This window comes from Poecile atricapillus, chromosome 21 (genome assembly GCF_030490865.1).
Source record: "Poecile atricapillus isolate bPoeAtr1 chromosome 21, bPoeAtr1.hap1, whole genome shotgun sequence".
Taxonomy (NCBI): domain Eukaryota; kingdom Metazoa; phylum Chordata; class Aves; order Passeriformes; family Paridae; genus Poecile; species Poecile atricapillus.
In genome coordinates this window covers 1,925,006-1,952,680 of record NC_081269.1, presented here as the reverse complement: position 1 = coordinate 1,952,680, position 27,675 = coordinate 1,925,006, and the positions used below count along the sequence as shown (strand labels likewise).

Genomic DNA, 27,675 nt, shown 5'->3' with positions numbered 1-27,675 from the left:
AGCCGCAGATCAAGGAGCTCTATGACATCCCCACTGCTCCAGGGAACCGAGCCCTTGCAGAGGAATGGAATGCTGCCAGCAAGATTGCAGATTTAATGTCTTTACTTAATTAACATTCAAAAGATCTGCCAGAGACTCTGACTTTCAATATATGTATTTTAAGAGGGTAATGGCCAAGTCCAGGCAATCACCAAGAACCCCAAACCCCAAAGTCAATGACTCCAGGGAGGTTTCTTGTCTCTGGGAGCTCCAACTGCTCCTGGCACCCGATAGGACAATGATCACAGCTGCTTTGCAAGGCTGAGGAACCACAGGGAACAATTGAGGCACTGAGAAAGAGAAGAGTGAGCCTGAGAGCGAGAGCGCGAGCCCAGCACACTACAGCCCACTACCTTCAGCACTATGGCTCAGCTACAGCTCAGCTACCAGGGCAAGGAGCAGAGAACTAGGCTAGAATAACTTGAAGCTACTTAAAACATCAATCAAAAAGAGACATACTTGCATTTAAATATGGCAATAGGGCTGTTGAGGGGGAAAAAAATAGCACAGGTAAATGTATGCAGAGGATCCCCAGGCTGGTGCTCCCCCTGAGCACTGCACAGCCAACCCAGGTCCTCTGGGGGAACCTGCTGGTAACTGCTACAGCCTCTGTGGAGTGGGATGTGGAGGGAAGCACACCCAGACTGAGGGATGCTATAACCAGTGTTGAACCTGAGTTCAATTCCCTCTCGCAATTCCCTCTCGTTGGTGATGGAGCCATCAACCCTGAGTGGCTCCCCCGACACATGATTAGGGCTGGAATGAGAAGACTTTGGTGTTAAGAGTAAAATCAACCTCCAAAGAGCAAGGAAAGCATCTGCAGGACAAGGCCTGAGGCTCTGGGGCTTCATTTTCATGCAGAGCCAGGGCTGGGCCAAGCTCCGGGCCCTCCCACTGCGGAGCTGGCACTGTCCCCTGTCCCTCCCTGCCCACCATGGTGCACAGTCCAAGAGCAGTGTCCTCAGCGTTCCCATGGCACCTCCACGACCAGCTGGCCACCCGCAGATCTCTCATTTGGAGGCTCCAGGGGCTCCCTAAACCATCCATACGGGATCGGAGGAGCTGTGGATTTTCCATGGAATCAAACGCCTCTGCCAAAACCAATCAAATACCCTTCAAATCACCAAGCATCCCCTGAGAACAGCACAAAAAAACAGGGCTGGAAAGTTTGTTTCTCTTGTTCAGCTGCCAGGGACACTCAGGATCTGTTTGAAATGCAGGACAAAAAGTTTTGCCATGCAAAAGAAGAGAGAAATAACAAGGGTGGAGAAGGCGCTCCACGGAAAGAGCCCGAACAAAGGCTCCGTTATTGCATTCCAGTGGACAGATGTGTGAAAAATTAATCCCTCGGCCCCTGAAGAAAGCTTTTATCCCAATTCTGAGATAAAAGCATCCCTGCGACATGGCACTCCAAACAGCTCAAGTGTGATCGCTGCTTGCACTCCGTGCGGGAACGCTGCAGGCGGAGCAGCCACGGCACGGGCTCCAGGAGCGGGAATGGAAACAGGCATTGATTATCGAGATTGGCAAAACCCTCCTCACTGATACACTCACAGGATGGCTCCAGCACTGGAGGATCCCTGAATCAATCCAACCTACTGAAAGCAATCGATGCCCTGCTAAAATGCCCTTTGCCAGGCAGCGTGTCCACGGGCTGGCTCAGCTGGGAACAGCTTCCCTGTCACCGCTGTGTGACACCAGTGCTCTGTGACCCCTCACCACTGTGTGACACCAGTGCTCTGTGACCCCTCACCACTGGGCCAGCTCGCTGTGGTGCCTCTGGGGCTCTTTGCTGCTGACCCCCTCAGCAGAGATGGGCAGCTGACACCATCCTGCTCTGCCTGATGAGGATCAGGGGGCACTGGGAACGCCTCCCAGAGCTGGAGCAAGGGACAAGGAGAGCTTGTAGCCAGCAGAGTGCCAGCAGTGGCCCAGTGCCACTGTGCTACCCCAGCAATGCCTGGGAAGTGCAGGCATCTCCAGGAGACAGCAACGGCACTGGGGACTGCTGCTGAGGGGGGACCCCAGGACCACAGAAGGCTGTGGGGTGTCAGCAGGCCCTTTGCTCCCTGTACCAGCTGCCAAGGGGCTACCAGGCTCCCAGTTCATTTTAACAAGCAGCCTGGAGGTAACTGGGTGCCAGGAAAGGGTGTCTGAACGAGAGCATCCTGAAGCCACAGGGAGCACTGATGGCAGCATCTCTGCTTCTCACCCTGAACAACCAGGAGCATGGCCAGCACCAGCCCCACTCCCCCTGAGCCTTCTGAAGTAACCTGGAAAATGAAAAGGGTGGAGGGAGAGATCAATTCATTCCTGGTGTTTGTTTAAGGCACTGATTCCTGCTCAAATGACCCCTGTGCTTTGTCTGCCCACTGTTCCCAGCTGCCCAGAGGAAACAGCCCAGAGCTGCTGCCCAGGCCAGCAGTGCCCACTTTAGGCACTGCAATTAGAAGGTGTTTTACAATAAACGTTTTGCACTGGGCTCACACACTGTCCAGGAAAGCCCTGAGGATTCACAGCAATTTCATGCTCTCTCATTGCTCAGAATGAGCCAAAACCAGCGTTCCAAGTGCAATTCTTCACAGATAAATTTCCCTGCTTCTTGCATCAGTAGTTTCACTTTAAACAGTGAAGCAGTGAGAGAAGATGGAAAGATCTGGGTTAAACTCTTTGCCCCGAGGTCCCAGATTCAGCCCATGGCTGTTGTCTCCCCAAGGCACAGATGAGTTTGGGAGAAGGGGGATCACAGGATGGCACAGCCCTGGAGCAGCAGGTTTGGGCTGGAGCATACGGCCCCACTGTCCTGCTCTGGGCATGGCAGTGAGAGCCCAGGATTGAGCAGATTTTCCAGGGGCTTTGTGAACAAATCTGGCGAGCATGATGCTGCCTCAGCAGGGCCAGTCTTCACACGGGCTTTAGGGGCTCACCAGATCTCTGCCCTGCTCCATCTCCTGATCCAGTGGGACCAATCCTTCTTAAAGTTCTCCTGCCCTCCAGCCCGGACTTGGTACAAGTCAACCACAAGGGAATACCCCAAGAAGCATTTGCATCCCTTCCTGCTGTCTGGACCCTGCAGCTCTGGCTCTAGGAGAAATTACTGACTCCCTCAGCCCTGCTCTGATCAGCCTTTAAAGACCCCAAATGTCTTGCATCCTCAAAGCACACACAACCCCATCCTCTACAACCAGCCAGACAACAGGAATCAACACAAAAAAAAGGGCACAAAGATCACAAAATTAGTTCTTACATCGAAAAACATCATGCAAAGAATTTCCTCTGCTTTAATGGCCAAAGCACTTGGGCACCTGAGGTCGCATGTTCAGACTTCAGCAATGAGCACAGGGATTTAAAACAAGAAAATAGAAGCTGAGATGCTCAAATCGCCACCTAACTTCAGAAAAGAGCCAAAATCATGGAACAGGCACGGAGAATTAAATAAAAGCCATCATGAAACTGCACCTAAGAAGCCACCCCTTGCTCTGTGTTCATGGAGTGTTCACACACAAGCAGCAGACCGCTCGGTGCAGGGGCTTTTGGGGGTCCCTGTGCTGAGGGCATCGAGCTCAAAGGCTCCTTCACCCCCCAACACTTCACTTCTGACAGCTCTGGTGCTCCCCAGAGCGCTGACCTGAACCCCAGCCCCACAGGAGGGTCACTTGATCTCCCAGGAAAAAAGCACAAAGGCTGGAATAGGAATTCATGTGCAGGCTGAGTGGGGAGAGGAGCTGGGGGGCTGATCCCCCTTTTTCAGGCTGCGTTCCCAGGAGCTGATCCCCCTTTTTCAAGTGGCGTTCCCAGGAGCTGATCCCCCTTTTTCAAGTGGCGTTCCCTGGAGCTGATCCCCCTTTTTCAAGTGGCGTTCCCTGGAGCTGATCCCCCTTTTTCAAGTGGCATTCCCTGGAGCTGATCCCCCTTTTTCAAGTGGCATTCCCTGGAGCTGATCCCCCTTTTTCAAGTGGCATTCCCTGGAGCTGATCCCCCTTTTTCAAGCGGCGTTCCCAGCAGCTTTGATCAGCCCGAAAAGCTGCACCAGGCTCACAGCTGTCATTTCAGATGGGTTCTCGCTTGCATTATTCTTTCCATTAGGCTGTGTTATCCTCTTTGGAGGATCTTTAGGCTTCATTTCAAAAGTATCAGAGACTCAAAACCATGAAGCAGAAGAGCCTGGTAGTTTTTTTTTGAAGGCAGGCAGGCGTGGGTCCAATTTACCGGGCAAAAATGTCGTCTTTAATGGTGAACACACACAAGGGAAAGCTCCATCCCAAAACAATCCCTTTATGTTTAAAACCTTCATCTTCCAGGCTCTCTGTCTCACACTCCCCCTCCCTTTCTATAAGGAAACACGAATGAGAAAGAAAAAAACCTGATACTACTCAAAGCTTTAGATGAACAACCCAGTGCTGAATATTTAGAGAAGAACATACACACAGAGAAATGAAATGTTCCCTACAACTTAGAAAAGATCAGGGTTCTACCACATCATTCACAACTCATTACCACAATTTAGTGGCAATTAACTCCTTGGAATTTGATTGTAGACTCGATGAAGCTTTCTCAAAGTCCAGAAGGAATTGTGGGGCAGCAACAAGCCCTGCTTGGAATGTCCTGTGCTTCCCACCAGTGCCCCTGGTTTGTCTGTGAAGAGGTGGGATAGTGCCATCCACACCACAGCTGATGAACAGGACCCAGCACAGCAGGGCAGAGCTCCAGGGAAACAGGACAGCACTTCCCTGAGGTTTTGATCAATTCTATTAACACTTTCAGCATCTCCAAGCCTGCTCCGAGTCCTGTATTGCAACAGCCCCTGAAGTGCTTCCCTTTGTCTTTTTCTACTGCTTTGATTTGTTAAAATCTCTTTCAGAAAATAGAGAATTTCAGCCAGAACACACCGTGCATGGTGGACCATGCATCGTCCAGGGCACAGCCTGTCCAAGGTCTGTCCTGTGTCTGGTACCCACCAATGTCTGTTTGCAGATGGATGTTATGATGAGCAAATATTCCCATTCTGGAATTCCAACAAAACGATAAATCCCAAATATAGTTAATTTAAAATTTGGCAGTTCCACTTTATGTACAGTAAATGACCCATTTTTCAGCTGTTGGGACTCTCAGGCCGTGGCTTTTAGGATGAGAATGGTGCATTTCTGCCCAGTTATTACTTTATGCATCAGTGAGACAAAGCCTTGTTTGTCTCCAAATTACCATTCTGTGGCATTTCAAGTGCAATAACCCTTTTGCAGTTATTTCACTATACTGAAAACTGGGAAACTTCTCAAAGGCAAACAGTTTGTTCTAAATAAACCTATTTATTCAAAAAAACATAAACCAAGAAGTAAAAGCTGGCAGCTGATTTAGGTTATCAATATCCAGTATCCAAACTAACCCTGCCCTCTGGCAGTTTCAAGCCATTTCTCCTCGTCTTGTCCCTCCAGGCCCTTGCTAATAGTCTCTCTCCTTCTTTCCTGTAGGCTCCCCTGAAGCTTTCTCTTCTCCAGGATGAGTAACTTCAATCCTCTCAGCCTCTCCTTGTAGGAGAGGTTCACCACCCCCTTTGTATCTTGGTGGCTTCCTTTGGACTCACTACAACTGATTTTGAAGGCCAAAGCCAAACATTTACCACAGATTTTTAATCAACAAGTTAAGTACAAAGGGAACGATGGCTGCAGGGCAGGAGCACCCAGGAGCTCACTGGGCCCACGCTGCCTCACAGCACAGCAGCTCTGAATTTCTGCATTTCAGTCACCTGCTGCTGGATGAACAAGGGCAGGTTAGATGGAACCACATTAAGGCACCTATTTGGAGTTCAGCAACGTGGCACTGATTTGCTTCAAGCCTCATTTCCGCTGCTCCGACGGTAAAGAAAATGAGCTATTTGGTTAAGCTGCTTGTCTCCGTTTTTATGAATGATCTAAACTATCTGGGTAAGTATTATTTAAAGACAGGTCCTTGATGATGAACAAAGGCATAAAAAGAACTCGTGTCTGGAGGCTGAAAACTCCAGACAGTGAAACTTCAACCGGAAAAAAATTCAACACAAAGAGGCAGCTTAATAAAAGAGAAGACAGTAAATCACAGGGCAAGGTTCTCAGAGGGTAGGGAACTCTTCAGCACTCATGTGCAGCTCACCCAGCACAGCCATCATCACTGGCACACCTTCCCAGTGCCTCACTGGAGGAAGTGACACTGGGAATTCCATAATTCATATCAGGAAAGAGGTCACAGGAGAGGATTGGGATGCTGAGCCCAGAAATCTTAAAGGCACTGCTGCAACAACTCCCATCACTGCTCCTGGACAAGGCAGGATGTGGAAACTCCTCAATGGCCAGCTGGAAACCCTACTACTAAAACACTCACATTTGAATGTTTCTGTGCTATAAGGAGACCGATCTTGTTCAGTTCTTTGCAACCCCAGCCACAATTTTTAAGAGCTTTAGTTAAAAATTTTCTCTATGGAGGCACAAGGCAGGAACACAGGGGAGCCATCGTGCTCGGGCTGGCTCAGACATGGAGAATCCCTTAGAGCAGGACGGGCACTACCAGACCACGTTCCTCCTCCTGCAGGGTTATCCATGCTTTCCTCCACACACGAGTGTTTGTGTTACGCCTCTTTACTCCTGTGAATAATTGCTCTCATTAACCCTCCCGGTCACTGCAGCTGTGGCCTGTTCACAGCTGAAACCATCGCTCTGGAGCTGCAGCACCACCCCAAAACACAAAGACCTCTACAGATACCAGCAGGTTTGGACTCTTCTTCCTTTTCTCTCCTCTCTGCCCCTCCAGGATCACTCATTTTAAGGGCAATGAACCTCAAGTTTTAAAGTGTCTAACACCAGGCACAGATCAGTGAGCAGCCGAGAACAGGACAATCTGCACTCAAGTTCAACGTTCAAGATGTTCTTATTTCTCAGTTATTCAAGTTGTAAGTGGAGAAGAATCTAATGAAGGACCTGGGCAGTTTTGGGCCTCAGCCAGACATGATATTTAGGGAAACCTGCAGAGCAGCCTCACATTGAGAGGATGGGGCACGAAAAGCAGGACATGCTCCATTTTCACTGGCCACACTCTGCTGCCATTGACAGTGCTGGGCGCTGGACCATCAGCACAGACCAACAGCTTCTCTCTGGAAAACCTCACCTTTAATCTAACAATAGGGTTACTTTAGGGGGTAGGGGGAAATACAAGATGAAAATGACCTTTTACACAATTCTCTGCAACACAAAAAACCCACAGCTTTTCTCAGAAAAACAGTGCCTAAAAGGCAAAGGCTTCAGCTCTGCTTGGACTCAGAGAACAGCCCTAGAGACCATTTTTTCCTGCAACAAAACACAATCATCTAAGCAGAACATGAAGGAGAACCTTCTGGCTGGAGATTTATGGGCTCTGCTATATTAATTTCTCAGTTTGCTGTCTGCAGTTCCAGCTGCTCCTCCCTCCAGGGATGCGCCTGCAATGGGAACGGCCCCTCCTCAGCAAAAGAACACCCAAAATATTAATTCTAAACCAGGTCCAGTCTAAAGTCTTTGTTTTCAGGTTCAGAGGCTGAAATGAAGGTGGGAAGAGATGACTCAGGTGGTTCCAACAGATTCCAAATGCGCTCTGTAAACCAGTGATGCCATGCAGATGCAGTGGTGTGTTTAGGTGGAAACAAGGCATGCAGTGCAGGGGAGAGCCGAGCAGATTTAAGCAGTTAAGAAAGGGTTAGACAAAGGAGTGAGAAAAATCTCCAGCTTTGTTCCATGTCTCTTGCTGTTACAAGGCTTAACTAACTGAACAATGTCAAACAGGTCTTCCATTTCCTCCTCCTATTTTGCAGCTGCCACCAGGTCCTTCTTTTCCGAGCACCACGTTTGATCATTCCAGTATCGCGACCAGACAAACTTTGCTCCCATTAGTGAATGTTCTACAAGCCTTACACTTGTGTAACAGTGCTTGAAGAGTGCTTTACAGAGCTGACCCCTATTAATACAGACTTCATCACTCCCTGTGGGTACAGAAGCCATGTGCAGGCAGCACTTTACAATCACTTTACCTCACCAGAGTAGGAAGTTGGGTGCTCAGTACAGGGGAATGTGTCCTGGGGTCAGTGAAGTACCACACACCCCAGGCTGGGTGTTCTACACCACTGCACATGGGACAGAGGAAATGGTTGGCTTTTTTGGGATGCTGCAACCACACCCTTTTCCATGCCCACTGCACTCCCCTTTGAGGTTATTAACCAAGGGGGAATCTGTGCAACAGAACTTACACTGGGGTGTCCTAAACCCCAGACACAGGAACCTCCTGCCCTCTCCCCCTCCTCTTCTCAAGACACTACAACAAAGAAACCTTAAGCATAACATAATAATTCCTTTTATCTTTGGCATCAGTTCCTTCTCCTCACCTGGAAGATTCCTATTTCCTTACCTCCTAGGCCAGCACCACACATAACTCTACACATGATACCTGCCTGCCCAGCACTGATGGGCGAACGCTGTGGGACTGGCATCAGGAAAGAAACTGAATTAAGCTCAAGAGAAAGTTGGTGTAAATGCTCTCATAGTAACAAACCCCATCAGTTTGAGACTTTGAACCACCTTGTGCTGCATTTCCACTGCCCTGGGCACTGCAGGAGTGTGACCCAAGGCTGAGCTCGTGCAGCACTAGCATTAATAAGCAAATATATTTCCCTGAGCTCTGCAAAGTTTGTGAAAGTATTTGTTTTTCTCACCTCTCACCATATACAAAGGTTTTAATAAGCTTTAACAAACATACAAGCAAACAAACCCTTAATTAAAATAAATAATTGAAATTTCTAACCTGAAGGTGTCTATCAAACTTCGACAATCCCCAAACACTCAGGTGATGACGGGAGAAAACATAACTGGGATAAAGGCAGTGCAGGAACATCCCACCACAACGGTGGAGGACCAGTGGGGATGCTGCAATTTCCTCTCCCCCCAGTTACGAGAGCATTTTGTCTTTTTTTTGGGTGTAATCTCTGCTGTAAACACACCTCTCATGTAACTTTTCCTCTGCAGGTTCTTCAAACAGCGGGTCACACGCTCTGAGTGATGGTGGTTTTATTCTTTTATTCAACTGTCATTGGTACTGGTTATTTGGGACATCCAAACCAAAATATTAAAATTGCAAGCTAAGAGAGCAGCAACACAGCAGATCCGTTGTAAACAATTTATTATTATTTTCTACCTCAGTTACTTACAGGAAAAAAGTCATAAAAAAGAAAAAAAAAAAAGGAAAAAAAAAGGAGATAAAAAACAAAAAAAGAGAAAAGCACAGATGGACTATTTACAAAAAATGAGAAAATTCACAATAGCTGAAATGTTTGCAAATCATGCACACTAAGACAAGTTCACAAAAGCAAAGCAATTCATAGCAAAAAAACCCAAACAAAATAATAAGAAGCCATACAGATTAAAAAAAGCTATTGCCTGCAGAAAAGTCAAAAGAAAACTACCCAAGTATTACATCAAGCATCTTTAATGAAATGAACAGCACAGCCATGGATTGTAGAGCCTTTGACACCAACATTTTAAACAAGTGGATTAACAAACATTAAAATGCATTACAGTTCTACTGTAAGCATGCAACGTACTTCTCACAAACTTATCAAATGGGTAGCAACACTTCAGGAACAGCAGAATTTAAACAGAATGTGTGTTTTCTACCCAGAAGTCCAGAATCTGGTATGGTTAAAGCCAACAGCTGGAGGTTTGCAGCTCTCCTGCGATTTGGGTGGAAATGAAGAGGCGCAATGTGATGCAGCTTAAGCAGGGAAAGCTTGGCCAGAATTTAGGAAATTTGCCCATGATTTGCAAGCAAAGTTTGGAAGGAGAAGCAGCTGCAGGGAGCGTGCAGGACCATTGCTGGTCAGAGCTGGGATCAAAGAATCAGAGAAACCCAGACTGGTTTGGGTTGGAAGGGACCTTAAAGCCCATCCAGTGCCACCCCTGCCGTGGGCAGGGCCACCTCCCACTGTCCCAGGCTGCTCCCAGCCCCAGTGGCCCTGGGAGCGGGGCAGGAGTTGCTGTGGGGGACAGCAGCTGCCCAAGCCCCTCTCTGGTGGCTTCACGGTGGCAGTGGCAGCTCCCCAAGAGCCCCAGGCCAGAGGGAAGGGGATGGGACGCGCGTGGGGCTGCGGCTCCACGGGGTCACCCAGCTGGGGCGGTGCAGCCCCGCGCTGCCAAGGGTCCCAGGGACAGGAGACGCCCGCCTCGCTCCACCCTGGATGGGATTTGTGCTACTGCTGGACGTCACCACCTTAAAACGTGCCAGTTGCTCTCTTGGGGCTGTTTGTGAGACCAAATCAACCCAATCATCCTTCTTGCTTCGTTGATAAAATGATTTCTAAAAAAGTTTGTGAGAAGTCATGCCTTCGGAACGCCCCTGACCCCGTCCTTGTGAGTTACATTCCAAGTGGGCATTAAAAACTCATAACAAAGCAGAGGGGGGGAAAAAAAAAGCAAACTCAAAGCAGTGAGGATATGGAGCCTTTAAAAAAATAAAAATAAAATAAAAAGTCCAGTCAATCAAACCAGCCAGTAAGAGCAGCAATTTTTCAGTGGACATTGATATTAAACATGGACCACCCAGGCTTTCTCTGTCTCTCTCTCTCATTAGCACTGTAGTAAACCCCGATTAATTTGTTATGCATCTTTAAGAACTAGTTGATAAAAATTATGTCTTGTGAAATCGGCAAATAGTCTGCAAAGTGAAATAAGAACAGAAATTAATAGATTAAACTGAAAAGATAAGTCCCAGAAATAAAAAAAAAAAAAAAAAGAAAAAGAAAAAAAAAAGAGATATAGAAAGGGTGTGATTGCAATTAAAATAAAATAAAAAAAAGAGGCAATGTACTGCATGATGAAGGGCTGGGAGGAATAATGGGATGGGAGGAGATAGAGCAGTCACCAAAGGGTTGTGTGTCTTGTCCCTGGAGCCAGGGGCTGTCCCAGGCTGCAGGGAACGGCGGAGATGTGGGAGAGGATGTGGGAGAGGACATGGGACAGCCCCTGAGGAGACACGGACAAGGGAAGGGGATGCAAATAGGTGGAACCTGGCATTTGTACCTCATTCAGTTGGACAACATGAAAAACCATCAGGGCAGTTCAGTGAGAAGTGAACTCCTTTTTCTGGCTTTCACTGGCTGAAATAGTGCCTGGGCAGCACAGCCTGGGCAGGGACAGTGCCGGTGCCAGCCCTGTGGGGTGACCCAGCCAGCGGATGGAGCACAGCATGTGCAGGACAGGACTGTGCTGTGTCAAACACTGCAGAACTGCTGGGAGCAGCCCAGGGTGTGACTGAACATTGTGCTGTGGATTTGCACTGCGGCTGCACCGCCAGCGCGTCCAGAGGCAGAGGAAGCTCTCGGACCTGGGGCGCTCCTACAGAAACAGCCAAGTACTTCTCCCTCCAAACCACAACACACCACTGAGATTGTGAACCTGACAGCTTACTCCTGCTCCACTCCTGAAAGGCTCCCTGGTGCTAAGCTGTGCTCTGTGGCATGGGGCTCTGTGCCCCAAACCCCTGCTCCATCCTGCTGCTGGACCACTCCTCACACCAGACCTCCGGCCAGGACGCTCCCATGCCCTGCACACTCCAATGGGTTGTGGTTCTGGAGACCAGAGCCCCAGATCACCTGAGAAACTCCCAATGACTCTGGAAAGCTTCTGGTTGCTGCTAAGGAGAAACTGATCTGAGCAGGAGGGGAGCAGGGCAGAGCTTTGGGGCAGGGGAACTCAGCAAGGTGAGACAGGACCTTGAGCATCTCCTGGCGCTGCCTGGCTCCCCTGGGCCCCAGAGATTTCTGTGGAAAACTACCTGGAGGTTTTTTTCCATATTCAATCTCTGCAGGAGACTGAAAACAACCAGGCAGTAACTGGAAGTCCTGCTTTGATAAAAACTGGCCCTTAATAAAAATACATCTAAAGAGGGGTCGAGCCAAAGGGTGCCTTTGCTGTCAGTGAGCAAACAGGTTTGCTTTAGACATATTTATAATTAAACTCATCTAAGCTCTGCCGGTTTCCATCATTAAACCTATCAAAGGTGTCTCTCCTCCAATGCATGAATCAGCTGGTACATGAAATTGTGAGGAGTCAGTGTGAGACAACACACAAACACCTGCTGAAGCCTCCTCCTCACCTGCAACTCCTGGCTACAATCCTGCCAGACCGGACTGTCCCGCTGGTTCCAGCAGAACCAGAGGTGGTGTCACCTGGATCTGGAGACAGCTGCCTTGTCCCCAGCAGCACTGTGTCACCCCAGCAGCTCTGCTGTCTGCCTCATATCCCAGTTCTTTCAGACCTGGCCTGGTCCAGGTGGGAAAATGTACCACAGGTACAGGTAAGAAGTGGCTCAGCTTTCAGAAGAGCCCTGGCATTTGTGAATTCAAACAAACAAACCCTCACAGCACTGTTCTCCTTGGTGTTATCAGTCCTGCAAAAAACAGCTGCACAACAACCCCAGCACAAGGACGCTGCTCACTGTGCAGATGACCACAATCTGTATTTTTCCAAAGCAGAGTCTCATCCTAATGACCTAGGGCTGGACACAAGGCTCCACATTTGCCCCAGTGCACTGCAGGTGTAGCCAAGCACTGTCCACATCCTCACCCATCCTAGAGAACTCTCCTGTCAGGTGCTGGCTTTCCTCCTGCCCCTCCCTGCTCGTTGCAGGGTTTCACTGGGTGTCCCTGTTACCCCGAGCTCCCACCCCTGCGCTGTGAGCCCTGAGGAGCACACGACCCTTGTGACCAGGCTGCTCAGGAATTCAGGAGTCTCTTCGCCATGGTGGCCAGTGGGGCTTCAGCCACAAACAGAGCAAAGCCACTGCTTCACTTTTTCCAGCTGCTTGGGGAAACCCTGGGGTGAAAGGAAACTCCGTGTGCTGTGTGGTGCCAGTCCCACTGTGGGATGTGCTGGAGAGGGCAAAGGCTTTGGATGGGCTTTATTGGATGCCCCATCCCAGGGAGTGCTCAAGGCCAGGTTGGATGGGGCTCTCAGCAACCTGACTTAGTGGAAGGGGGTCCTTTGAAGGTGGGGGTCAGACCTTTGAAGGTCCCTTCCAGCCCAAACCATTCCATCCTGTGGTTCCGTTTTCCCTGAGCCCGCTGAGCCCCCCGATCCCGTCGCAGCGCCGAGGGCAGGGGGAACCGAAGCGACGCCGAAGCCCAGCACCCACGCACGGCTGGAGGCTGCTCCTGGCAGGGGAGCCCCAGAGCCCGCACAGAACACGGCAAGGTGGGATTTGCACTCACAAGTGAACGTTCACTTACCACAGGCCAGCACGGGAAGGGGTGTGCGGGTCCCTGTGTGCGTGTGCGTGTCTGTGTGTAGCTCTAGAGTATCTACGGAAGGAAAAACCCATCAAAGGGAGGGTAACAGCTCTCCAGTGATCTCTCTTGCTTTTATGTTTTTAATTTATGAAGTTTTGTTTTCAAATAACCAGTACCAATTTATACATTAGGAAAAAATGTGTTGAAAATATGTCACTATAAAGGTCTATTTTAAAATAGTAAAAAAATAAAAGAATAAAAAAAAATTGCTGTTGTGTGAGATGCTCCCTGCAGACTTGCCTGTCTCAGCTTGCAGCTATGGACTTACAAAAAAGGAAAAAAAAAACCCCAAAAAAACTAAAATAACAAAAAAAAAAAAAAAAAAGAAGGAAAGAGGGGAAATAAGGCAAATCTGCAAATGAAATGTACGTACCTGGGAACTGATAACTGTAACTTGGGGCAAATCCAGGATATCCTCGGCCATATGTTGCAACAAAATTCGGGTAACCTTGATCACAGAAATGTAAAAAAAAAAAAAGAAAAAAAAGAGAAAGAAGTTTGAAGATTAATGAAGGGTTTTTTTGAAGGCTTTTGTTTGTTTGTTTTTTAACACAATGCACAATGACAGGGATGATGGGTGAGACCTAATTTTACGGAAGGTATTAAAAAATCAGATTTATTCTGCTCATGCCAAACTGCAGAGAGGTTTCATCATTATCCTGAACAGAAACATCTCGAGCTGCCGGCGCTGGCCCAGCTCCGAGCAGGAGCCCTGTCACTCTGGTAATTAACATGCACTTTGGTGTCTGGAGCCCAAGGACTGTGCATACTTGTTAGCTGGAAGAGTAAATGCCAAATGCTAAGGCTAAACACATAACACGGGTTTGCTCTGACATTTGGAGAGCTTACAATGAATGTACTTTGCTTCAGAGCTATTGACAGTTGGAGATTAAGGTAGTAGTAATTCTTTATCCCGGGAGTGTGAAGGACAACAGTTAACACATCAAAGAGTTGGAGGCAGCAGCAGCAACCAGCCAGGGAGTCAAAGAGCTTTTAATTTTTCAGGAAAGTAAAAGGAAGCTGTGCGAGGCACTTCCGAAAGCCCCTTCTGAGGCAGAGCAGCCAACCTCGGGCAGCTTTGGGAGCTTTATTAGGAGAAAAACTCACTCGAGGGCATTTTGTGAACAAAAGCACCTCAGTGACTGCACAAAATGGCAACTCTGCTGGCTTCACTCTCCCAGCTGCCAATGTGCTGGATGTGCCACTGACCCCTGGCCGTGTGTGGGCTGGCAGCAGCCATGGGTCACACAGGGACAGCCCCTGTTTTAACTTCCCCACAGCCATTCTCTCTGGTCCCACAGTGGCTATTTGCTCTGACCGGGATGGCCAATGTCCCAAGGTGTCCTGTACACTCAGGGGGTTTCCTAAAATTCTAATCTCACATTGATCCTCAACATTTCCTTGCTCAGTTTTCTTAAAAACAGGCACCACCCTGTGCAATTCCAGTGCACTAAACGCTACAGAATGTCCCCACTGAGCCTCAGCGTCAGCCCAGGCCTCTCCAAACCAAGAAATCATCAGGAAAAGTTTTCCCCTGCTGTCTGGAGTCAGTGAGAATCTTGGCAGCAGCTGGGCTGGAGCTCAAGAACGCTCAGCAGCCGAATGGCTCTTCTGGGGGGCTCCTATCTCTGCTTTTATTTATCCTTTAATACACTCATCCATCACTCGGCTATTTTCCTGCTGCAGCAAGTCCCTCCATTTCCGATCAGATTTATATATACATGCAGTGTACTATTAATCATAATCTAAAACTGGGAGATAAAAACGCTTGGATGAATTCTGATGATGGGATTAAGCAGTGCCAGGCGAAGGCAGCCCCGCGACGCCCGGACAGCATGCGGCGCTCAGCGATATGTACACACTGCTTAGGCCTCCTTTCACAGCCCAACAGCTGGATTCCCTTAGAAATTAATCACCTCTGTCATTAAATCAGATCTTTCAGAGTTAAGCTTTACAAACCTTTTTTTCTTTCTTTTTTTTTTTAACAACACTATTGATAAATGGATTGTTTGCTAAGTAAGTAGCGCCATTAACACCACTGAAAAATCACTCTGTGGTGCCCTCTCTCCTTGACAAGAGGAAGAACTCAGTTTACCCAATTCAGACAATTCTGAAGCAGGTCTGTTGGCTCACAACTGTCAGGGACTGATGTGCTGGGCAGCACCTGAGCTCTGCAGGTGTGGCACCTGTGGCCCCAGCCAGATCAGCAGGATGGGGGATGGCAGCTGCCCACAGTGGTTTGGATGTCACCTCTTCTGCTGCCCGCCCTGGGACGGTCCTGGCCCTGACCCCAGGGCAGTCCTGCTGTCCCTGGCCAAACCTGGCAGTGCCTGACACAGGTACAATGTCCCAAGGTGCCCGGGGGCTCTGTTGGCACTGCCAGCACTCAGCGCTCTCAAAGTCAGGAAGATGAAATCATAAATTTATAATACAACATTACTTCAATTTTCCTCTTCATTTACTGCTGCAGTGCCCAGCTCTGCTCTAACGACTCGAAGCCTGATCCTCTTGGGGACACTGCCTGGCTGAATATCAATGGTGTTTAACACCAGGCCAAATGATGGCCATGCTGACCTACCCAACATTCCCATTAGGGGCCATCCTCATCCTGCACCAAGAAGCTGATTTGCCTCGGTAGTCCTGGGGAGTGACCAATCCCTTGCAAATAAACCAAAAATCCAAGTTTTGACTGGATTTCAGTCTTGCCTCCTTCAAAGCAAGACTTTCCTGTCCATGGAAGCAGAACTCAAACCTTCACACCACTGCTTCTACCCAGCTCCTGTCCAGGCTGTGGAAATGTCTTTTCATTTTAAATTTGCTAATGGGGTGGACAAAAGCTCATGGTGAATATGTGGGAACACTGAGCACATAGGAGCCAGGGGACCTGTGCAAAATTAGTTCAAATGCTCCAGAAAATGCAAGGAAGCTGTTGTCTCCAAATGTTGCTCTGAGTTGCAGCTGCTACTCCACTGAACAGTGTCTGCTGGAAAAAGGAATGACTTTCTTTGAAGGGCACAAGCTTCTTTTATGCATGAGCTCAGCCTACCTAGACTGAGCGTGTGCAGGAACACAGAGCCCTGCCAGACACCTTCCCAAATCCCTGCTCCCACCACACACTGCTCCAGCACTGTGGGGTGTGTGAGCACTTCCATCTCTGGAGGGGTTTGCATGCTAAAAGGAGCCCAGCTTTAACACTGAACACCAGGATGATGCCCATGAGCAGGAGAAATGAGTGCTGACAGCCCCAGCTGAAGGCAGGCAGCGCAGGGTCACCTCCAGAGCTGTGTGTCACCACTGTGGTGACTGCAGCATCCCAGACACAGAGAGCAGCTCCAGATGAGACAGAAACCATCTCCTCGAAATGTTGCTCCTCTGTCACTCTCTTCTTTACAAGTTTTCAGGAACAGACTCAAACAGAGTGTAAAAAGCTTTGGGGCAGTGCTGTGACAGCCACAGGCCCTTGGCTGACAGGCTCCTGCTCTGCACACCAGGGCCAGGTGCCAGTGCGAGCCTCCAGGCACAGGGAGAGTTCCTTGGTCACCAAACTGCTCATGCTCAGCCACAGAGGGGGACACACAGGGCCTGTTCTTGAGCATCCAAGGGGCTGGGATCTGCTCTTCCTGCTGGCTGGGCTGAGAGGGACATCAGTGGAACGGAATCTGCTCCACTCTTTATGCAGAGGCTCATTAAAGCTCCTGCTCTCCCTGAGACCAGCGTGTCTCACCAGCAGCTCGAGCCCCAGACAGCCCAGCAGCCGCCCTGGCAGAAGGCTCAGCCTGCGCTCTCCGAGTCAAAAAATCCTTTCAGAACACTTTAATTTTGCTCCAATCAACCAAATCATCACAGAAGCGGCTGCCTGTGCACCTTTAGACCCCGGCTGCTGCAGGCTCCTTGGGGAGGCTGTGATTAATGAAAAAGACCAACTTCCTTAATAGCTTTGGAGGGAGTCGCTCCCCGCTCCTTCCTTGGGGTTGTCTCGTGCGTTCGTTCCTCTGATTCCCTCCTCTGCCCATGAACAGCAGCTGGAGAAGGTGACCTTGAGCAAGGGCTTCTGGAAACGGGTATAAAAATCCTCCCAGAGCAGCCCCAGTTGCTCTGGCTCAGTCCAGTTGGGCACAGAACAGAAGACACAGGGCAGACCTGACCTGGCCTCGTGAGACCTCACAGAGCGCTCGGCAGCGGCGGTGATGGAACTCTGTGTCTGATCATTTGATGGGTTAATTATGCCCCTCTTCCTGCAGGGATGGGCCCTGCAGCCTTTGAACCCGGGGGTTCCTGACAGCCATCCAGCAGCTCCGCTCTCCTGTGCTGCAATTTCCTTGTTTAGCACTTAATTATTTAACACGGTGCCACGGTAGCAAGCAGGAACTTGGAAGATGAAAAGCCAGCTCGAGTGGATAATGAAGCATCTGGCCTTCACCATGGATCAATCACTAATGCTCAGCCAGTCCCCCTGATCTGAAATGCAGGGAGAGCAGGGTGGGACTGGCTGGAGCTGCAGGGTCAGGGTGACCCGGGCCCCCCACTGCAGCAGGACCAACAGGTCCAACAGGTGCCCCAGCTCTTTCTCTGTGTTGCTCCACTCACTGAGGGCTGCTTTCCTTAATTCTCACAGCTTGAGATGATCCTTTTCCAGAGAGGCAGCCCTAGTGGGAACAGATTGATGCTGCACCCGGGGGCTGTATTTTCCCTTCAGGACACTGGGGTGGATCCAGCTGCATTCACCCTGTGCCCAGCTGCAAGGAAAAGGGCTGAGGCCATAGGATGGAGGATGATGCCATGGATCTTTCTGGCTTCCCACGGTGACCTGGACTCTCCTCCTGCAGCCAGCAGGACAGGCCAGCACAGTGGCACACAGACCCCCAGACTCCACCACCCCGACCTTGGGCAGCACAGGTGGAAAAGGAAGAGAAACAGCAGAAATCAAGTACATTGGCTCAGGCACGCTGGGAACACACAGGTAACGAAATCACGGACTGACTAGAGCAAGATAAATATTTTAAGCATAAAATGTGATTTCCAAACACTATGGGGCAGGGTGGCAGCAGAGCGTGGGGACAGCAAAACAGATGATCAGCTGAAATAACCTGATTACACATCCCAGAAATTGATCGCTCCAGCCACACAAACAGAAGTACTATTAATTCAGAGATAAAGCAAACATGGCAGCAAGATTTTCCTATCAAATCAAGCAGTGCCTGGTGTCAGACACCTCAGTGTAACAGCCTGATCCTTGCAGGAACTGAGTCCTCTGACCTGACACCCACCCCCAGGGGCTCTGGGGTCCTGAGCACCTCAGCCAGCCCCTGAATCTGCTCAGCAGAGCTCGGGGCAACCCAGATTCCAAGGCTGGACTCTGTGCTCAGTTCCTGGGATGAGCTAAACCCAGGACAGGAAAGTCAAAGCATCCTGAAGGGGACACTGCTGCCTGGGGACACCTCCAGATTGCCCTTCATTCCCACAAGCTTCATGGACACAGGAGGTGACAACTGAGAGGGAACAAAGGGATACAAAGGGAGCAGAAAATTTAAAATATACGGTGTTTTACAAAAAAAATACTGGCAATGGATTAGCAGCATTTTGGCCGAGGACAGAGTATCTGGGGTTGTCACATTATTTAGAAAGAATTATCTAGGCAGAAACAAATGAGAACCAATTATAACTAAATAGACCTCGTGCACAAATAGGAATTTGCCATTAAATATCATTTATCCCATTTAATTAGTATTTTCTGGACACAATACTCAGGACTGGAATACCATTCCATCTCCTTGAAACTTGTAATTATTGTTGCGACCTGTCCTGTTACGCATCCCCCACTTCCTCCATCCATGCCATTTAAGAACCAGCAAGATTTTCAATTATCTGTGCTGAACTGTCAAAGCTACCTTTAAAAGAAGGGGAATAATGTGTGACTCAATTCCTCTAAAAAAGGGGAGAGATCATTTTTAGTCAGAATGAACACACTGCATCTTTCATCATTCTATTTTTGCGAGTAAGAGTAAAACAGGCTATTTAAAACATCCATTTAAATGCAAATTTTTTATATTCCAGGCTGGGGGGGGGAGTTAATCATTTACCACAGACAGGATTATTTTCTACTCCACCCCTGCTAAAGTTTCAGCCTGGCACCCACACAGGTGCAGGGATTTGCTCACCCCTGTGGCTTAAGGGTTTGGGAATCAGGGAGACAACGGAGCCTCTGGAGCGGTGGCACTTACCCAACATTCCCATCCCTAGCATAAAAGCGTCCATGGTGTACGGCAATCCACGTGCCCTTCCTCTCGTCCCTGGTGGAAACATCACTTCTTTAGGTTGTGCTTTCTTACATTCTACCTATTGAGCAGAAACATGTACAAATGAGATGCAAATGAATTCCATGTAAATGTCAAATGCAGAACTGATCTACTTAAGGGGGGGAGGTTTATTTTTAGCATCTGCCTCCCCACACCTCCTCCCGCTCAAAGGTGATCTTCCAGAATAGCGTAACCAGATTTGAAAGAGCAAACGTGTGTGTCTCTTTAACCACCCACTGCAGCCCCCCAAAGATGACAGAAGTGCTGATTTAAGAAGTTCCGTGTTCCTGAAAGGGAACCTGGCGCTTGTGGGAGCGGGATGAATGGAGGGAGGGCTCCAGCATGGCTCCACTGCAATCAATAACAGAGAACAACTCCCAGTGATCATTACAAAAAGCTCCTTTTAAAATAGGAATAAAGAATCAATATTTCTACCCAGCAGAAAATTTCTGTAAACCCTATTAATAAAGGATCTGCATTCTTTCACTTTCAGTTACTCCTGCTGCCATTGGAAGTCACTCACTGGCGATTCTACCACTGCCCTGTGAGACAGCAGCCCAGCCCTGCTGCCAGTGGGACATCCAGGACCCCCAGCCAGCCTCTTCCAGGAAAAAGGAGAAATACAGCACTTCTCCATGGTTTCTCTCTCAGGCACTGTCATCTCACCCACCAGCAGACAGCTCCTGTGCTCCCCTTGGCACTGGTGCTACAGCTGCCCCAGTCAGCTGGTTTGGAGCTAAGTGGAGTCATTCCAGCCCATTCCCACGCTCTGAGCAGGGGGTGATGTGCAGTGGTGCAGCCCAGCACTGCAGGGGCCGAGGGCTGAATCTACAGGTTACAGCTTTGTGCCTCTAACTTTGCTCTTCTGATTTTTAAGCAGTGTCATTTATCAGGAGTTTGCCCAGCTGATTCCTCCAGTCAAATGACGGGGGGAGCACAGAAAGTGTGTCATGTCACTTCATTTCACAAGCACATCTTTTGGGAGGGCACTGCTCCCAGGGTCATGGCAGCATTGGTTACACCTCATGGCCACTGGCAGCGCACAGCCAGGGTGATAAAACCCCTCCAGCCTGGATGGATGGACAATTAACAGGGAAATGAAGTTTGGATTAGCACTGTTAGAAACAATAACCTGGTAATGAGCTGCTGCAACCATACCCCAGCCCACCGCTGCTCTCTGCAAGCCTGGCACCGCTTCTGACTTCCACAGCTCACGGGGATACAAAGGGAATGGCAGCGAGTGCAGAGGGGTTTTAACCAGGATTAAAGGGGAAGCAAAAGTCACCAGTACAAAAGAGAAATAATTCCTAAGCCTCTGTAAACAAATATACCCCATATGGAGGGCAAGGAAATTCCCTGTTATCCAGACAGACTCTCTCCATGGGAGGGATGACATGTGGGATACAGGACTGGGAGCGTGGCCCTGCTCTGCTGGCCTGGGAGAGACTGACTGACCCCAGCCCTGTCAGCTCATCCCTGGGGGACTGTCACACTGCCCAGGCAGCAGTGTCAGACCATGAGGAGCTCTGGGAAGCTGCCCATGCACCATCCCATCATCAAACTGGGACAGGAGTGAAGCGCCACAACCAGTGGATACACCAGGGCTTGGATGGTGCCTCTTCACCAACAGCAAAAGCAGAAAGAAAAGGGGCCTGGCTGCCCTTCTGCCAGAATCCAGCCCTGTCCTTATGGGGAAGGGGATGGAGATGGCCAGAACCATTCCAAAGGCACAGTTCCCTCAAGGGGAAAACCCTGGAGGCAGCAGGGATGTCACACATGTGACAGGACATGCAATGGAGGCTTCTCGAAGAGGAAATGTATATGGATTTATGAGTCAGGGCTCAGCTCCACACTGAGCTGCCCCTGAGAGCTGCCTGATAAAGGTCTTTGTACACACATCTGGACCTCACTCCAACTTTCAATTCAGCATTTCTGGGCATCTTAATAATTTCCAGATTTTTTCCACCTCCTCATACGAGGATGTGCTACACTTCCAGCAGCCCAACAAAAAAAAGGTTTAAGGCTAAAAAAAAAAAAAAAAAAAAGAAAGAAAAGAAAAAAAAAGGCAGGGAAACTAAAATTCACTATTTTTGTTTAGTCTAGTTTGGAGAATTAACCTTACACTGGGGTACTCCTGGGTCAAGCGGAGCAGTCTCAGCCACGGGAACCCAGGAGGGCTGAGCTGGGGAGTGAAAAGCCTCTTATACTCAGCACAACAAAACAGGCTGTCAGCTCTCAGCCCAGGATGTCTCACAAACCCTGGTTAACAGCTTTCCAGGGAAACCAGGGCTATTTTGAGGAAAGCAGAATGCGCAATATCCACAATGCACAAACCCCCATTGAGCCACCCAAAGACAAGGAGACTTTGTTGTGCCAGCAACGTGTGATTCGCAGCCTGGTGGGCTCCGATCACCTTGGGGACAACGTGTCACTCACACCATGGTGAGCCACACCAGGCAGCAGCAGAGAGGTTTTAAGCTTATTTTAAAAATGCACTGAGTTGTGGGTCTGTTGATCTACCGTGTAAATGGCTGGGGCTTGGAATGAAAGGGTCTGGAACAGGCCCTGGCACAGGCTGCCCAGAGAAGCTGTGGCTGCCCCATCCCTGGAAGTCCCCAAGGCCCACAAAACCTGCAAAATGCCACCCTGAGAGGGAGGAAGAGCCACAGGTGCTGGGCAGTGTTCACAGCCTGTTCTAGAACAGCCCAACATTTCTGTCAGCTGCTCCAGAGCCTGACATGAGACCTTGACATGGCTCAGCTCATCACCCCCCTCACCAGCATTGCACCCAGGATGTGACTCCACCACATCTAGGGGAATCACATCTAATCACATCTAAGGGAAAATCTCCATCAAGTTTCTTTCCCAGCTACTTTCACTTTTTCCTTAGAAAAACAGGTGTCTCTTTGCAAAGCAGCCTGCTCCTGTCAAAGGAACAATAATCTGAGGACAGCTTGTTTGGGTTTATTGTCCCCCTGCAATGTTTGAGCATCTTTGGCCTCCCACGTAAATTCCAACTTCCATTTATTAAATACCTCACTGGCATTTTCTTTTCACTGTCCTACTGCTCGTTTAATATTACATTTGACATTCTAAGCTTTACGGATGGCAACAGAAGCAGAATGGATGAGCTAAAAATAGCCTGCCAGGGAGGATGGAGCTGGAAATAGGCTGGGGAGCAGCCACCCCACTGCCCTCTGCTTGCCCCTGCCTTTGGGGAAATGGCGTTCAGGAGAGGAGGAGCGAGCTCAGGGCCAGCCCAAGCCCACAGAGCTGTGGGTGTCCCAGCTGGGCAAGCTGGGCATGGGGACAGGGATGGGGACAGGGAAATGGCAGGGATGGGGATGGGGACAGGGATGGGATGAGGACAGCATGTCCCAGTCCCAGCTCACTGAGCTGCTGCAAACCCCACAGCCTCGGGCTGGGGCTGCGAGAGCCGGTCCCCACCAGAGCTCAGGGACAGAGGGGGACATGATCCAAGCATGACATGACCCCAGCAGTGCCCCCAGCCGGCTGTGTGTCACCCCAGGCCAGCTGTGTGTCACCCCAGGCCAGCTGTGTCACTCCCAGCTCCCAGCCGCACGCACACACAGCTCCGTGGCCCCGCAGGGGCTGGGATTCAGCTGCAGACACATCAGCAGGCAATGACTCAGTCCCAAGACAGGATCATGTCTCATCCCCTCGCTCGTGGGCTGCTTTCAAAATCCGAGCTGAGGGAGTGACAAGAAGAGAACGCTCTGGTACCTGGAGGGGGCACTGAGTGGGCACAGGAGTGGGAAGGGGATATTTTAATTACCCAACAACAAACACCAACACCCAAAACCGTTTCTCTTGCTCTCTGTGATGTTCCTCGAGTGTTTTCACCATGTCCCATCCTCCTTGCTCCCGCTACCTTCCTTTGCAGCCTTCCACCTGGGAAGGAATTTTCCCAAGAGCTCTACGCTATTCCTCCCCTCCCAGGAGATGCCAAGAGCCAGGTGAGGCTTTTCCAGCCCACGGGTGCAGATCCAGGGATGAAGCACCAAACACTGTCCCTGCCTGGGGCACACCAGCACCTGCTGCTTCTTCCAGCTCCCCCCAGCACCTCCTGAGCCCTGCTCCAGAGAAAAGTCTGTTGTGAGGAGTGACTAAACCTATGGAGTGTGCCCTCCTGCTGTGCACAGGAAAATCCTGGAGGGGAGCTCTTCCCTCCCACCTGCCAATCCCTACATTTACATCCCGAGCCTTTCTAATTTATCTTTGGCTCTGTTGCATGGGGCTGGCTGGGGTTTGTTCTGTTCTTTTGTTTTAAGGCAGATTAAGAGCATTTGGAAACTGTCTAAAGGGAATGAGCCTCCCCCCAGCCCACAGGCACTCAGGTGAGGCTCCGTGGGGACAGGCAGGAGCCTCAGTGCAGGAGGGGCTGGGGGGCAACAGCACAGGCAAAGTTCACTGCAACCCTCTGAAGTGCAGCAAGAGACTTCCCACGGGACCAGGAGCACTGCCCCAGCCCTGCCCCACCATCCCACCCCACATTTGGCCAAAGGGACCCTCACTTTTATTTCAGATGCATATTGCAGTGAGGAACAATATGAGGAATATTATTTCAGTGCCCTGGGAAAAATTAGCAAGTCAAATATTGAAGCAGGCCTCCAGCATATGCCAAGGAGATTGCTTTGATCTTATCCACACTAAAAGCTCTATTATTAAATTTAAAGTCTGTGAACACATATCAGACCAATATACAATGCATATCTGAATACACATTTGAGAAGCAAAGGATGTTTTGACAAAGGGAAAAAGAATATTTTAGCCGAAAATATCAAAGTTACTGCAGCAATTGAAATACAAATGCCCCTTTTCATCTGGCTCAGGGCAACCCACAAGCTGGGACCTGCCTGTCATTGAGGAGGAACTTCACCTGGTTCTCTGCTCAAGAAGCTGAGCTCACACCCTCCTCAAGCCCTTTGGCTTCACACACCAAGAGCTGCTCGGAGCCTGTGGGGGACAGAGCAGGGGCTGGGCCAGCCGTGGTGCAGGCTCAGCAGCCACCCCTGGGCACGGCACACCCTGGCACGAGGGCTCAGAGCTCCCTGGCACCGACACCGCGCGGAGCACCAACACTCACCATTTTATTATTGATTTCGTGGAAATGAATTTCACAGACTTTTTCCACCACGTCTTCATTTTCAAAAGTTACGAAGCCAAATCCTATTTAATAAAGATACAAAAAGGGGAGGGGTGAGGAAAACGTTAGTTAAGTGTAGCAATTTCATTTTAATAAAGCATTATTTAGCCAGTGGGACTTTGGAAAACTTCCATAACAACACACACGTGTGACTACACCTGCTGCCTATGGAGCTGCTCCTGAGCTTATTGCAGCCTAATGGAGGGAAGAAGCATTGTCTCAGGGAAAATTAATACGGTTCTGTTCCAGCTCTTCTATAGGATTTAATGGAGAATTAAAACCTCCTTATGGATTTTTTGATCCATCCTGCAGAATTTAATGGATAGTTACACCCCAGTTACATGATGGCTCGGAAACTACAATAAGGCCGTATTTTCTTTTACACCTTATAGGTTTTTAAGAGCAAACTCTACAAAACCCAATTATATTTCTATGGAACCATATTGATTTCATCTCTTGTTTAATTCCACGGGACTTCTCCATTAGAGCGGACTCATTACACGACCCAAAAACCATAAAAATCTGGGTAGACAGAAGATGATTCCTCATTTACCCCTGACAAGGAGAAAAAACCCCAAAGCTTCCCAAACGCAGAGCAGCACGTTGTGTTTCTGTGTGCTCTGCAGCGTGCCGGGTCAGCCCTGCTCCGGAGGTGGTTATTTGTCCCTTTCTTCCTGAATTACTTCCTCTAATACCTCATCAGGACATCCTGAGGCCTCCAGGAACCCATTACATTTGAGGCCTCTGATCTAATCGTTCCTCTCTTCTCCACTGCTGCTTCAAAGAGCCGAGGATTTGGGCTGGTTCAGGCTGTTTGATGCGTGCTGCCTGCCCGTGGCTGTGCACCGAGCCTGCTCTGCTGGGGCTGCGCTAAGGGCGCCTGGCAGCCCAGCACAGCCACACACCGCGTTCCCTGCTCCTGCCTTCACAAAAACACCTCAGGCTAATGAAAAAACCCCACTCTCGTGTGTTGGAGAAGGCTCGATGAGTCAACATCGACACCAACTATGTGATGAAACCTTCAGAATCTGTTAGGAGGATGGAGTCGCTCCCCCAGATGGGAATGGCCGGGCTGTGCACTGCTGACACCCCGCACCCACAGCGGCCCCGGCTCAAGAGGAAGGTGCAGCTGGGCATCTCCAGGTGAGGTGCGAGCAGTTCTTTGGCAGGGCACAGTACCTGCAGCCATGGGGAATGCTCCCATTCCACTTCACACCCTCTCACCGGGGGAAGGATCAGCAGGAATGGCTCCCAGCCTTCCTCCAAGGTGTAACACAGCAGACCAAGCTCACAACACTGCTTTGCTTTGCACTTAGAGCAGGCAGCAGCTTGAATTTTTTTACAGAACTCACGTCTTTCATTTGCCTTCTAAATTACTGCATTTAAATCTACCTTAAACAGACCTGCATTAAACCTAAGATTTTTGTGGTTAACTGCCTGAATCTGGCATCCCAGGAATCCCAGAGCTGGGAGCCCGACCAGTGCGATGAGATGGCCAGGCTGGGGCTACAAGTCATTAATTGTTTGAGCACCAGCAACATCTTCATCATTAGCAGCTCATTAGCAAGTGCTGCAGTTGAGGATTTCTCTTGCAACTTGTGTCAGGTCTTGGTGCCAGGATGGAGGGGAGAGGGAATTTAGGAGATTAGCACTAATATGCGAACACCACAAGGAAGCCGCTGCAGTCATTACGTGTCTGGACTCGGAAACAAATTTCCCGTTCTCATCCCACTCCATATGGCTTAAGCACAGGTTTATCAAGGAATTATTTGTCTGATTAAATCAGATGGCCACCCAGATTTCTGCAATTCCAGGTTTTACAACAATAAAATAACAATCTGTAGGTGGTAGCAGCCATTTGCAGGTTTCTGAAGGGTTGTGGCACTTGGTCAGACTGGCCTGGAGAGGAAAACCAGAGGTGACCTGCAATGCCCAACACCCCAAACTCAGTGGGAGCAACCAGACGATTTCCATCTGCAGGCACACAGTCACTGAGATTTCTCCCTGGGAGGGTGGAAAGGGCCTGGCACAGGTTCCCAGAGAAGCTGTGGCTGCCCCATCCCTGGAAGTGTGCAAGGCCAGGGCTTGGAGCAACCTGGGACAGTGGCAGGTATCCCTGCCCATGGCAGGGAGTGGAACTGGATGGGCTTTATGGTTTCTTCCAACTCAAACCATTCTGTGATTATTTTCTTGTTTCACTTTTTGGATATCAAATTCCAACTTTTACTAACTGCACCCACACAAAGATGCCCCTGCACGCATGGTCTTATTAGTTCCCATAATGAATACACACTCATATTTAAATTACCAAAACTCTCAGAAACCTTCCTGGGCTAAATAGACAATTATTTCTTCTGAGAGGTACTAAGAGTCAACAAAAAAATGGTTCTCGGAAAGTGTATGGAAAAGATTAACCCAAAACAAAGGCAGCTGTTGAAAACGGTGACAGAAATAGGATTCCGGTTGTCAAGGAGCACACGTTTTAAAATGAAATTATACTGCATCCTTCTGAATGAAGCTATTATTGGAAGCTAACAAGCTCTATTTAAGAGATAAGCATTTAACAGAGTCAAACGGTTGGGTTTTTTATTCAAATGAATAAAACTGAATATTCATTTGAATAATCTTTTCTGTAAAATAAAAGACAAAGAAGAGGGAGAAAAATAAAGTAAGAGGCAAACAGATGCCCCAAATGAGAGGCTCTGAGCCAAGCACCGGCACTAAAGGAAGCTGAGACATGTATCCACGACCTTCAGGTGAAAACCCCCCCCTCCTCTGGTATCTACTGGGAATGAGGAGTCATTCCACTCCATTCATCTGCTGAAAAAGGAGTCAGCCCA

General features: G+C 49.3%; 2 protein-coding genes across 20 annotated transcripts in view; both read right to left on the bottom strand.

Moving 5' to 3' along the window:
* Positions 1 to 27,675, bottom strand: part of MSI2 (musashi RNA binding protein 2) — a 208,188-nt gene that overhangs the window by 26,245 nt on the left and 154,268 nt on the right. For 9 of the 19 annotated variants that reach the window (XR_009279293.1, XM_058854566.1, XM_058854567.1 and 6 more), the window contains exons 8-11: positions 24,776 to 24,858; positions 19,594 to 19,708; positions 13,746 to 13,820; positions 13,313 to 13,384 (exon numbers count right to left, since the gene is read on the bottom strand). Coding sequence is in view for 17 of the 19 variants with exons in the window: in XM_058854566.1 (XP_058710549.1) it covers positions 13,313 to 13,384; positions 13,746 to 13,820; positions 19,594 to 19,708; positions 24,776 to 24,858 (345 nt within the window). In the remaining 2 variants the exon portion in view is untranslated. Of the gene's footprint in view, positions 1 to 9,266; positions 10,741 to 13,312; positions 13,385 to 13,745; positions 13,821 to 19,593; positions 19,709 to 24,775; positions 24,859 to 27,675 lie in introns of those variants that run through there. The other 10 variants (XR_009279294.1, XM_058854573.1, XM_058854578.1 and 7 more) reach the window with 2 other exon arrangements.
* Positions 1 to 27,675, bottom strand: part of HEATR6 (HEAT repeat containing 6) — a 340,544-nt gene that overhangs the window by 158,630 nt on the left and 154,239 nt on the right. The window lies entirely within an intron of this gene.